The 13,765-nt window shown below is 36.3% G+C and overlaps 1 protein-coding gene across 5 annotated transcripts in view; it reads left to right on the top strand.

The window, feature by feature from the left end:
• LOC120770192 (NAD kinase) overlaps window positions 1–13,765 on the top strand; it is a 49,227-nt gene that overhangs the window by 1,759 nt on the left and 33,703 nt on the right. The window contains exon 1 of one of the 5 annotated variants that reach the window (XM_040097430.1): window positions 2,559–3,637. The exons of 2 other annotated variants lie outside the window; for them this stretch is intronic. Coding sequence is in view for 1 of the 3 variants with exons in the window: in XM_040097427.1 (XP_039953361.1) it covers window positions 7,500–7,633 (134 nt within the window). In the remaining 2 variants the exon portion in view is untranslated. Of the gene's footprint in view, window positions 1–2,558; window positions 3,638–7,106; window positions 7,634–13,765 lie in introns of those variants that run through there. 2 more of the 5 variants (XM_040097427.1, XM_040097423.1) reach the window with 2 other exon arrangements.

Below are 13,765 nucleotides of genomic sequence, written 5' to 3'. Positions count from 1 at the left end.
TGAAGATAAAAAAAATTCGAGAAAAATGCGTTTAAAGACGGCACACTTAGCCCAACTAGCCTCGAGCGCACAAGTTTACAAGGCTGTATCTCTGAAATTATTACTCGGATCAACTTAAAAATTTAGGACAACAAAAATCTAGAGGTGTTGTAGAATTTAATAAGACAATAAAAAAAATAGATTTTTTGAAACCCATGTAACCCTTTAACGAAATTTAATGAAGATATCTTGTCAAATAAAAAAGTTTTCAATATAAAGACTTAATTTTATTCGACAAGTTGGTCTGATTGTCTTCGCAAAACTTTACAATAATGACAACATGGCCTCACCTGCCCAGTAAAGTCATACAATTTTAAAAAGAGCGATCACCCTAGTAAATACTTGATATCTTATCTAATAAGGAACAGGTGTAGTGCTAATTAGCAAAAATAAAAAAAAACAAGTTATGTAAACGATACCTTCATATAACACCGATAGCAAAACCAAATTATGCATGCATAGCAAGAGTATAGCAAATTAAAATAATATTTATTTGACGTTATATTATTTCATATAAAAATTAAAAAAATTACATAAAGTGATCGTGCAAAGCTTATAAAAATATTTGACTACTAAGAAAGCATTAGTTGGAGTAATTCCGAATATTAACTTAAGGTTCCACATTTGAATTAAAAAAAATGTTGTTGTTGTAGTAACGGTAAGGTTTAAGTAAGTTGTCATCGAGGTCATCTAACGGTAGGCCCAGAAGCGTGGGGCTCGGACCATATAGGGAGGGTTTTCAGGTAGGGTTAGCTGGGCATGCAAAGAGGTGGTTAGTGTCGTGCGGCGACTCGGTGTGTGCTGGACATATGTATGTATGTATGTATATTTGATATGTCGGGGTCGATTCTGGATAAGTAGGAGTTAACCCTGCTACAGTATCCAGAATGAAGCTGCGCAAGGGTCACTCTCGATTATTATATTCACTTAGAGGGCGTCGGTCAAGGTGTTTATGGCTCCACTGTGAATGGTGGTCAGTGCATGTATGAAGTTAGTTGTGTTCGAAGTCTGTCCGGCGTATTGTCTCATGTCATCGACGTAGTTGAGGAAGGACCTCTTGATGCAGTGTCCGGAGTGCAACGTTCTGAAATGTTTACAGCTTCCTCGTCTGCGTTTCACTGCATCCAGGCGATCATATTGGTGCTGCGTAGTTAAGGACCCGCCGGCTGATTGTTCATTGGTCATGAGCAACTCTCTGTTAGCAATAGGTGTTACTCGTTGCACTGTTTATTTATTATAAGTTTTCACAAACTTTCTTTTCTTTTTGACCACTAGGAAGCTTATAAATGTATGAATAGTAATACTTTCGACTGATAACGGCAGTTTTGACCGCAAGACAGTGTCAATAATAAATAAGTGTACTAAGATTTATAATCACGGTGGCAAAATTGTAGGCTCACTTGTTTATAAATATACATAACGGGGTTTTCAGTAAGAGCGCTACAGAAGTTTTTTTTTTTTATTCCTGTGAAAGTATATTCAGTGTCATTATGTATTTTACTCGATTTCTTCTGACCATAGAAACTTGTAGGGATGTAGGCCAAGATCTTGTCACCAAATTCACCACAACGACGTTACAGAGATGCCCAACGCTAGAGAACGACGTGTGAGAGACTGATTTGGGTCTTCCTCAATTGGTGTGCAAGCGCCAGTAATATTCTCGACACTACGGACACTGCTTTGTCTCACGGGCACGGGAACATTTTGTAATATGCCTGTGGATTCAAATTTTTCCTCTACATCCTCAATTGTTGAACTGACAGGACGATTATGACGACCATAAATTGGGCGTAGCACTCCACTGACTCCGAATTGCGGTTGCAAATTTTAATAATTTCGACTCGTTGCTGGATCGTATATTTTTGAATGATGAAATGGCAAACCTTACTGCAGAGAAACGTCAAAAGAGCCGGAAAAATATGGCATGTTGTTGTAACGGCAGAACTCTGCCGAGTAGACAGTGCTTGGCCGGATAAAAATCCGGGTCCGTTCCGGTTACGTCGACCCGACTGTCGTGGGAATGCTCTATTTTTGCTCTATTTTTGTAGCATCCCTATTGAAAAACCCGTTATATTTGTACTTTATAAGTAAATATATATATATTCACACATACATATGTATGTATATATATATACACAAATGCTACTTGATCAAGGAATATTAAAAGTCAAAGCTGCTTATCAGTACATTTAAGTAGACGTAACTGTACACACTTAATTACATAATTGTATATATATGTATAAGCTGACAGAAAGTAAATAAATATATAGACAATGGCATGAAATGAAATGTGAATCAAGTTTTTTTAGCGCACACCGTTGTGTTCTTTATTATATGACAACAGCTTGTCAGTAGAAAACTTGTCATCGGCGCAGCGCTGACAAACGTGATCGCGCGGCATTGCCTTTGTGAGCGACGTTAATCGCGTAGAAGCGCGCTTACATACCCACTAACTTACTTGAAATTGGAAAAAATCTATAATTTTGCAATCAAAAATGTTTACATAAGCTCATACACTTGTGTGTACGTATGTATGTCTGTATGTATAAGTGCACGTCGTGTGTGAATGCTGATTTAAAAACAAAGCGCTACTGGACCGCTGGGGGGAGAAATAAAATTGCAAAAAATATGCATATTAATAAAAAAAAAGTGAATAGAAGCAACGCCATAGAGTGTAATGAGTGTAATGCTAATGATCGTTGAAACAAAAGCGCTTAAGCTTTGCACTTTGTATGCCACAACCGCCAGTCATAGTCAGATGATCAGCATCGATCGCTCGTTTGAGTGTTAATTGCTTTTGTAGAGAGTTCGGCATTCGATTTAAGCTTAAAAAATCAGTGCAAATATTGATAATCGGCTTAAAAAATATTGATAACCGGAAGATCACGCGAATGTGAACGCGATCAGCCGAAATCTCAAATCTCCAAAACAAATAAAATTTAATGCTTAAATTAATTAAGAATTAAAATATTTTAATATTCTTACAAACAACCCTTGGCATCACCCTAAACTAAGCTTCTAGCAGCGGTTTAGTGCTTAGTGATCAGCTGCGTAGCTAGTGATCGTGGCAGTCATCGGCCCCCAGCGTCGGGCAACACGCTTCAATTGAATTATGCGCCAAAGCATCCAACCATCAGGCTCGTAATAGATCATTATAGACAATTTGTGGCGTAATTTTCAACTATAAACTACAACAACAAAGCTAACAACAAGTATTGTCGTGCCAACTGCATTTTACTTAGCATCTTGTTCTTTGCACTGCGCTCCACGCTTGTTTAATTGAAGTGTTGAGATAAGTGTGAAGTGTGCTTAGAACTCTCGCGCCCTCACTGCGACACACTCAACCGAAAACACATATAAAGGCGACGTTCAACATAAGTACAAACGCCACCGCCTATTTATCAGTCGCCGCTGTCACGGTTCTCCAAGCATCCGACAGCTTACTTTTATAACCAGCAGCATCCACGCTTCAAGCGATAAACAGCACGAGCTACTTCGACCGCCACCCTCGTCGTCGCCTTGTGTCAGCTTCCAATTTCATCAGCGCCTGTCCACTCGGCTGATTTGCTGTATAAATCTTTATAATTGCTTGGCGATCGTAAGTGCAACTGATTTATCTTTTTTGCTTCAAAACTATTTTTAATTGCTTTTCACGAGTAATAATCGTAGATTTCTAATTATTGTATGTTTTAGACTTATTCTCATAAGAGCGTTAGGTTTATTACAGATACGATAATAATTACGTTAACTTCGGTTGCACTGAAGCTGGAATGCCCTTCACCAATAAATAAGTTTTTATACAAGAAATTGATTTTTTTCTCGGTCGGTTTGTATGGCAGCTATATGTTATAGTGATCCGATCTGAACAATTTGTTCGGAGGTTGTAGCGCTGCTTTGGACAATTTGCTTTGCCAAATTTCGTGAAGATAGCTCGTCAAATAAAATAGTTTTTTATGTAATAATTTGAATCCGATCGTTAAATTTGTATGGCAGCTATAGGCTATAGTGGTCCGATCTCAACAATTTTTTCGGAGATTACACCATTGCTTTAGGCAATACCCCGCTCCAAATTTGGTGAAGATATCTCGTCAATTGAGAAAGTTTTCCATACAAGCACTTGATTCCGATCGTTCAGTTTGAAGGCAGCTATATGCTGTGGTCCGATATCGGCGGTTTCGACAATTGAGCAACTTCTTCGAGAAATAAAAATACTCATTAGAGCACTTTTACTTGCTTGCCTGGAAGCTTGAGAAAGCTCTGTGGGTATTTTAAGTGACAGTAGCTGAGAACCATGGAACTTATAGCTTGACTTTCCAGAGATCTTCGTACTGTTAACCTCAAGATCAGTTTATTACTTTGAAGATCAATTACGTTAAGAGCTATCATAATCCTTAATTTAATATGACAGAGGTCTGTAACTGAAAACTTCCTGAAAGCCGCAGAGCTTTTCAAAGAAGCAACAGAAAATCACCACATAACTTATGGATGAACTTCGGACTTCGGACTGTACAATTTATTATTTCGTAGAGCCTTCTAAAACTCCTTGTTGCTGGTAGCTGGAGACACAATTCCCCTAAACTTTCCCAGACCATTAAGTAATTTCCCTTAAGATCCCAACGTTAGTAATTGAGAAAAGTAGAGTCGATGGAATGCAGAGCATACCCGGATGACGATGAGATACTAAAACATTATCTACGCGAATACCCAGCCTTCGGCCGTATGAGATGGTACATATTCCACGGCTGCCAAAGCGCCAATGTGCACATTGTGCAGCTGGGACGGCAAATAATCAGGTTTTTTACCAAATCCACTGAGTTGCTAGATAAGGCTTAGTCTGGTTACCACCCGGAGCAGAATGGGCCTAAAGTTGGCCTAAGTGCGGCCTCCTGTGGTCACGCGCCTCCCTTTTCAACCAACAAACCACCTTGACGAAGCAACATTCGAAACATGAGATACCTCTCTATTCGTCAAATCTTAATCTCCCGAAAAGATTAAGTATCTTGTATCCATAACGTTTCTTAGCAAAAAAACTTTAATATTACTCACCACATTTTATGGATAACCCAATAATAAAACAACAAAAATACCTTGTTACGAAAGCTCCACTTGAGCATTGCATAAGTGCCGTGCCGCGCCATTAGCTTTATTATTGACTTAATTAGTGGCATGTGCCAGTTAGACGTCTGTCTACTGATCCGCGCTAGGCGCGTTGCTACTCTACTCGCTCGGCCGGCTGCCGTTTTTCATCTCCCGCGCATGCGTGCCCGGCCTCTGTGAGTTCTTACGTCTGAAAAACGCGCGCGTGCACTTGTCTCACCACACTAATGCATATTCATATGACTTGAATGGATGGAATGACTTGAAAAAGGTGGTCACGTTAAACAATTAGCAAAGGTGTTGCTTTGTTTGTTTTGTTATTTATTAAGTTTATGCAAATTTCCCAACTTTATGAGGGTTTACCTAATTTATTGCTTTTTACAACTCTGCGCATATGATTTTGTATGTGTTAACTGAGAGATGAATATGGGAATGGAGCACTTAGTTGGCTTGTTAAAAGCATCTTCGAGCTTTCCTAGACTGGCACCTCATTTTCGATTTTAAAGAACATCGGATCTGATGAGAGAAGGAATTTGAAAGTACACTGAATATACGAAAACGATCTACCCTGCTATCAATAACGATAGGTATACACCTTAATTCTCTCAGCACTACCTAAAAAATCCGAGGTCTTAAAACAAACCGTAGCAGTCTCTGCACCTTCGCTGGTTCCACCCACAATTAAAATCGATAGCCTTCGAAATTTCAAACAGTAACAACACAAATCCTTCTAGTTTACCATATATTCTCGCTAGTCGAAGTCGTCGCTTCTTACCGCAACTCAAAATCAAGCCGACCTCGAAAATTTGACGTCCAAATAGCATTCACCGCGTTGTGATTTTCACACATCCGATTTACTTTTGAACACTCTCTAACCAGTCAGCTAGGTTACCTAATAGCACTTCCAGCACTACATATGTAAGCGCAGTTTGCACCCATTTCCATTGGGCTCTGAGGATTTTCCTTTGGGATCTCCATTATCCAGCATACCAATGATAATCCAGTTCCGGGTCCCATCAGCAAATAACTTCCTCTGTCCTCAGTCTTTTGGCTAACGGCTTAGCCTCTCCAGCTGACCTCTGTCGCTTGACTGCCACAACTGGCGGCTCAAGTTTTAAATTAAGCGGGACTGCTTTCGCACAATCACAGGATTCTTGGCAATCCCCCTAACCGTATTTAAAAACTTTTGTCAAATGATCCGTCGACATTGTAAATGCATATCTAATATAGACCGACAAAGGTGTCTTCTCTAAGTTTTAAGCTTTCTCCGAACATATATTATGTTGCACAGCGTCTCTGACGTTCTCTCTAACAAATTCTGTCAAACTCCGTAGCTTCATCCGATCCAAACCGATTGTCCAAAACTCTGTCGAATTCCGGAGCTTAATCCGATACAAAACGATTTCCAAAACTCTACCTCCGCTACAACAGGGGTTCACTTGATTTGTTACAAATATACAAAGTCTCGCAACAGCCAGCTATTAGTGGCCCACATAAGTTTGTTGTCATAAGTGAGCAAACAAAACGTAAAACCTATAAATGTATTGAAATCGCCGTCCGTCGCTATTAACTGCCCACACTCGCGCACCGTTGTCGTCCAGTACACGTGAGTAACGAAACTTTCAAGCTTATTGACTTTTATAGACATTATAAGCTAAATGAGACTCGAGTGGAGCGCCAACAACGCCCATCGCGTTGCACTTAGCGAAGCTTAAATGTCGCCTAACGAAACTGTGCCAGAGCCCAAACGCGTTCGCACTCGCCGGCGCGCGGCATCATAAACGCGCTGCAACCTGTAACTGGAACCGAAACGATTAGCCTGTGAATGGTTAGCTGCAGACAGCTTTGACTAAAACGAAGCGTCCGTCTGTCCGTCAGCCAATGCAGCTTTAGCGGTAGCGACAATCAAAGCGCTCACCAGCTGACACAAAACTTTTGTTTTCAAAACATTTCTTAACTCAGTCGGTATTCGGACACTCAACACAACGGACGCCGTTCGACAAAGCGGACGTTTTTTCTCACATATATGGTATTTAATAGCAGCAGAGTCGGTGGGTAACATTCGTGCCGCACTCGTCGCATACAAATCGCGCGACTCTACGCCAATAAATAGTCGCCATAATCGATCGTAGCGGTGAAACGGTCAGCAAGTGTTTGGCTTTTTTGCTTTCGTTTAGCTTTGGCCAGTCAATTGTATTGGTTACGTGCGCGCTACGCTGCAGCTCATCAGCCGCACATACGCTGCGCACTCCACCCCGCGCTGCTTCAACGCCATTACGTGGACATTCGTTGATTTCTTTTTTGCATTGTCGTCATCGTCGCGCTCAGTTCAGCTGCTGCTCCTCAGCACATTCGCGCCTTTTATGTGCTTCGCGTGCAGTTTAGTGGCACACTTGTCGTCGGTCGCGCTGTTGGTCTGTTATGTCGCCTCGCTAAATATTCGCTCGCTCGTACGTTCGCTGGTTCAGTCCAAGTCGAGCGACACTCAACTAAATTGGTGCGTTGGCTGTTACTTTGTAACGCTTTTTTTGTTTTTTTTCCTTACTAATTTTAAGTCAGTTTCAAATCGGTGGCATATTTGCTGTTGTTGGTACAACAGCTGTATAATTTACCTAACTTCGGCTCTAAAAGTGCTCGTCCAAAGTGCGGGGTCCATAAAGTGTCCAAGCAAAGTGGTTCAAGAATGATATTATCGTGTAAAAAGTGCTTCAAAAGTGGTTTGGCTGATAAAAAACAAAAACAAAAAATCCAAAAATAATTACGAAAACAACAAAAACAAGCTGTGGTGTTGTTCTGTTAACCTGCGCTTTCTGCAAAGTCATTTATCGGCAAATTAACGCGGCTGATTGCGGAGTTGTTTTTTTCGCTCCTCAGCTGATTCTTACTAATTTACAAATATTAAAAGCGAAATTCATTAAATTTACAAGTTTATGGCGGGCCGTGCATGTGTTTTAATTTTTTAGGTAGAGCTTTAATAACGTGTGCATTTTTTTGTTGTTTCTTCTTTCATTTTTTTTATATTTTTCACTTTTCTTTGCGCGTTTTGCGTTGAACGTGCAACTTTTGTGTTGCCGCTTTTCGTTTTTGTTTATTTACATCTACATATGTGGCTGCAGTATTGCAAAAAAATTAAAACAAAAACAAACAGCTGCATTTGTTTTTTGATTTTTTTTTCGTGACGCCAAATTTCTTTTTTTTTCGAAAACCTTGTGTCACATTCAGTTTAACTTACATTTCAATATTTACACAAAAATTAAGGCGAGCCATAACGTACGCTGTTGTAAGCTACAAATGAAAGCAAATTTAGACCCTTTTAAACTAACTAATAATACCCTGAACAGTGAAGTTTGCCACGAAGTTTGTAAGACACAGAAAGTGACGTTGGAGATACGCGCTCTAGCCGCTTATATCGATCTGAAAGTTTGCACAAACCTTTTTCTACCCAAGCAGCTTGCACATTTGTTGAAAACGCCGAAAACAGACCACTATACGATATAGTTGACATACTAACTGATCGGTCAAAATCAAGCCCTTGTATGGAAAACTTCTTAATTTATCGAGATATCATCACGAAATTCGGCATGGCTTATTTTCCAAGGCAGCGCTAAAATCTCCGAAGAAATTGTTCAGATCGAATAACTATAGCATATAGCTGCCATACAAAGCGATCGGTCAAAATCAAGTCCTTGTATAGAAGACTTGTTTATTTGTGGAGATATCTTCACGAAATTTGGCATGGGCATTTGTCTAAAACATTGCTACAATATCCGAAGAAATCGTTTTTATAGGATCACTATAGCATATAGCTGTCATACAAACTGATCGGTCAAAATCAAGTCCTTGTATGGAAAACTTTTTCATCTGTCGAGATATGTTCACGAAATTTTGCATGGGTTATTTTCAAAGATAATGCTATAATATTCGAACAAATCGTTCAGATCGAAGTACTATAGCATATAGCTGCCATACAAACTGACCGATCCAAAACGAATTCTTGTGTGGTAAACTCCTTTATTTGTTGAGATATCTTCATGAAATTCGGCATGAGTTATTTTCAAAGTTAATGCTATGATCTCGGAATAAATCGTACAGATCGGTTGACTATAGCACATATCTGTCATACCAACTGACCGATTAAAATCAAGATAACGATTTTTTATACCCTTTTATGACATAAGGAATGCACTTGTGAAGTGTATTATAGCTTCGGTGCAGCCAAAATTAAGGGGTTTTCTTGTTAGTTTTCTGACTCTGTCGTCGATTTTCAAATTAAATTTTTTTCATCAAATTTTTATAAATTAAAAAGAATATTAGCCATTTTTGAAGATAAGAAATTAATTTTCCTTGATTATTTTTTAATAATTCTTGAAGTTAAAAAATTTATTTTTACTATATTTACTAAAAAATAATAATAATTTAACAATTCTCCAATAAGGTTATAAAATCAGAGCAACTTTTTTTAATTTTTCAATATTTTTTTCCAAATTTTAAATATCTAAAAAATAATATGAATATAATAGTTTTCATTTTGTAAGTATAAAATACTTGCTTTAAATTTGTTTGATTAATTTTCATAATATTTTTATTAAAACAAATTTACCTAAAAAGTATGTATCTAAATATTTTTAATGGAATATATTAAAAATACATGAAGTAAAAGGAATATATTAAAAATACATGAAGTAAAAAATAGTTTTTAAAATCATAATACAAATTGTGCTTCTTCCAGTATCATTTTTTTCTTAAGAAATACAGCTAAGCGCCTAAGTGTATGCAACACATTGTTACTATTTTAAAGTATGTAGTTTAAGTCAAAGAGTTATTAAAATCAAGGGATTTTATTAATAATTATTTTTCGGATTTTTTTTATTTAAAGATTTTTTTTATTTTAAATATTTTTTTTTTATTTTAAATATTTTATTTTTAATTTAAATATATATTTTTTTAAATTTAAATATTTTTTTTCAATTTATTTGTTTTATTATATATGTACATACATATGTTATATTTTTTTAATTTCCGATCTTTTTTTAATTTTTTTTTTCAAATTTTAAATATTCTTTCTATAAATATGCCAAAAAACTAAGTGAAATTTATTGTTTTCAAAAAACACCGTTATTTGTAGTATGATCTAATTTTAATGTTTAATTTTTTTAATAAAATATTTTTTTACATTTTTTTAGTAAAACATTCTTTAAAAAATATATTTTTATATTATTTTTAATAAAAAAAATTAAATAATATTTTCAAAAATGGATTTAAATTCTTTTATTGTTTTTCAATATTATTTTTTAATAAAACATTCATTACAAAATAAATCCATATAAATTGTTCACAAAAAACAAAAAGAAAAATTATTTTTTCAAAAATGTTTATAAGTTCTTTTAATGTTTTTCAATATTATTTTTGTTAATAACACATTTTTTAAGTGTAAAATATTTACTTGAAAATTTTTTCGCTTTAATTTTATAATATATTTATTGCCTTTTTTTTCAAATTCGCAAATATTTTCTTTGAAATATACTAAAATTATACGAAATTTGAACAAATTATTGCTAAAATTATTATGAAATAAAGTTTCGCTTCTTCCAATATCACTTTACCAAATACAGCGAAGCGCCTAAGTGTATGCAACATTTTGTTGCAATTTGTAAATATTTCTAAAAAGTAAATATTTTTTTGCTTCGGTTTTTCTTCGTTACCTAACTCTAAACAAAACATTTAAATTAAACACTTTCCCCACTCACAACCTTAAAAGTGAGAGAAAGGCTGTGTCTTGTCCACAGCAACAGTTGACGCATTCTAATAAACACCAAGCAACTTTCGTTTAACTAAACAAAACACACCAAAATATCATTAATATATAGTGCAACAGTTAACCAACATTTGCTCGTGCAATTTGCAGCAAAATCACAGTTGCTTTGGCGCTCAGAGAGAGTCTTTAGTTTTGTCTGCCAAATGTCATGCTGGTCAGTATACATGCTGTTCAGTGTGCATGCAGCCTTACTGAATGTTTCTTTTCCATAACGTTCCGTTGTACCGTAAATAATCGACAAGTCCACGCTGTTGTCGCTAATTTAGTTTAAATTGCTGTATCTAATTGTTATTGTTGCTGACAAAAAGCAGCGTGAGCTCATTGTTTGTTGTTGGCGCTTAAATACCATTTTTTTCGAACACAGTTACAATTGCTAACGTCAGTGTTCGAATCGCGTATTTTTCGTGTTAACCTACTCCAGTTTGGTTGGGCTTATCGCTTGACTGACTTTGCATGTTTCGGCGTTATTATTTCTCTTTTTTTTTATTTAATTTTATTTTTTTTAATTTTTTCTCCTCTGTTTTGGAACTGTACAACCATTAATTGGCCACTTTAGCACAGCCGGCAATCACTTTGTTTTATCATATATTTATAGCTTTCAAAGTTAGTCTTTTCCCATTGCTGTACTTTTCTTTATTTACTTCGGCCATTCACTAAATTGGCTCATTTTCTCCTTACTCCAATCTCGCTGACTCCAATCTAGTTTTATCGATTTTAATTTACACACGCCACTCTTCCGTTTTTTATGTGAAATGTTTTTCTACTCAACACCTCATTGACAAGCTTTGACCTGCCTTGTCTTTGGCTAGATTAAATACTTAATTATTCATAAAGGCTCGCCAAACGAATGTCTCGATTACATAATGCGTTAGTTTTAATCACTGTTAAATGACGGTTGTTTTATTTGGCCTTTGTCAACTTAGTGTGGTTAATTAACTATGTGTAATAATAACAATAACAACAACACCAACATTGTATGGCATTCACCTGCCTCAGCTGAATGTCATATAAGTATTTTGCTTTGTAGCCTTCCTCAAGTTAATCGTTTGCTGTTTAGATTTTATTTAGATATGCCTAACTGTTATTTTGATATTATTATACCCTAAACTCTATTAAAATGTTTACTATGTTTCAAAAAACAGCGTGTTTTACGTAGATCCTTACTTTTTGAGGTTAAAAACCCTTCATACAGTTCTTTGAGGGATTGCATGGGTTTCACGGCTTCAAACAAACAAAATTTTTTATTGTTTTATTTGATGATATAACATCTCTAGAATATTTCCCTAAATTCTCTAGTTGATCTGAATAACAGTTTAGGAGATGCAGCCTTGAAAAGTTGCTCGCTCGAGCTCACCTATTAGCTCGCTGGCTTGTTGGCATAGACCATAGACTTGACGTACTAGCCCCACAAGAAATAGTCTAACCATTTCGTGAGATAACATTTTATTAGCGATTCCTCTTCACAGTAACGTGCCGGTCTTGATCATCACGGAAGAATGAAGAAGAAGTCCAATGACGCAGTCGGCCCATAAACCGCACCAAACCTTAATTTGTTCGGGATGCAATAATGATTTATGGAGTAAGTGTGGATTGCTGCCGGTCCAATGACGCATATTTTGCTTATAGACGAAGCCATTCAGCCAATGGATTCTAATTTTTTCACCAGACGCTCAGCATCCTTTTCGACTCGTTGCTGGATCGTATATCTTTCCATGATGCAATCACAAACCTTACTGAAGAGAAATGTCAAAAGAGCCGAATAAAATATGACGTGTTTTGCTGTCCCTATCATTCTACATTTGTAGCGTCGTCCCTATTGAAAAACCCGTTATGTTCCAATAATCCAGTCAATCCTATCCCACCTAATACTAGAATACTCTAAATTCTTCATTGAAGATATTTTGAATGATTCATCCGTAGAATAAATGCTTTCTACGACTCTAGGGTTCGAAAAAAGCGCTTACCAGTACTCTGTATAACTTATTTCTAGCCACAAAGGTCACACTAAGGCTATCTGCGATAAAATATGGACGTACTACAACAATAAAGTGTAGGTTGGTACTAAAAATTTTAAACTAAAGTTAGCGATCTACCGATTTGCCTGAAACAATTATCTCTAAATACACAACTTCTAGAATTTTCAGTTTAAGTATTCTATATACTATTAGATCAAAAAAGAAATCGCAGATAGCTGCTAAATTTATGCAGCTTCCCGTGATTGCCGTTAGATGACCGATGACCTTGACAGTATTGCTCGAAATGTTAATGAGATTAGCATGCTAGCAAGAAATACATTGAAATATTTGTTTTTTTTTTAATCTTCAAAACAAGCCTCAAATCGTATGTGAAATGAACTGTACTATTCGATTTTTTGTTATTTATTTACAGTGTGTTTTCTAAATAGCAATTACGTCTGCTACTTGTGAATGCAATCGGGTTACTCAATGGGATTTGGTGTGATACCTACAAAAGTGTCTGTGCAAATATTTTAATTTTTGATTACGCTTTTTTATTAGTTTTATTTTTTTCGCTTCGATGAACTTGTTTCTGGAGGTCAACGGAGTTCATTTTTGTAGTGTTGTGTACCCTTTTTATGAATTCTGCACTGTGTATCTTATAAATTTCTGATCAAAGCAGTGGTGTAGTGATAAATTTATTAGAGGAGGGGAAAATATATTGTGCTCCAAATTTTAGTTGACAATGCAGATTTGTGTGATAAAAACCTTCTAAGTTTCTGGTTCGTTCAAAAAATTCTGCCCAAAACTACTGTAACCCCCTTTCGTATGGCACGCCACTGTATAAATCTGTGCAAAG

Source organism: Bactrocera tryoni, chromosome 3 (genome assembly GCF_016617805.1).
Source record: "Bactrocera tryoni isolate S06 chromosome 3, CSIRO_BtryS06_freeze2, whole genome shotgun sequence".
NCBI classification, from domain to species: Eukaryota; Metazoa; Arthropoda; class Insecta; order Diptera; family Tephritidae; genus Bactrocera; species Bactrocera tryoni.
The sequence above is the reverse complement of the archived record's forward strand: the minus strand, read 5'-3'. Positions and strand labels throughout refer to the sequence as shown.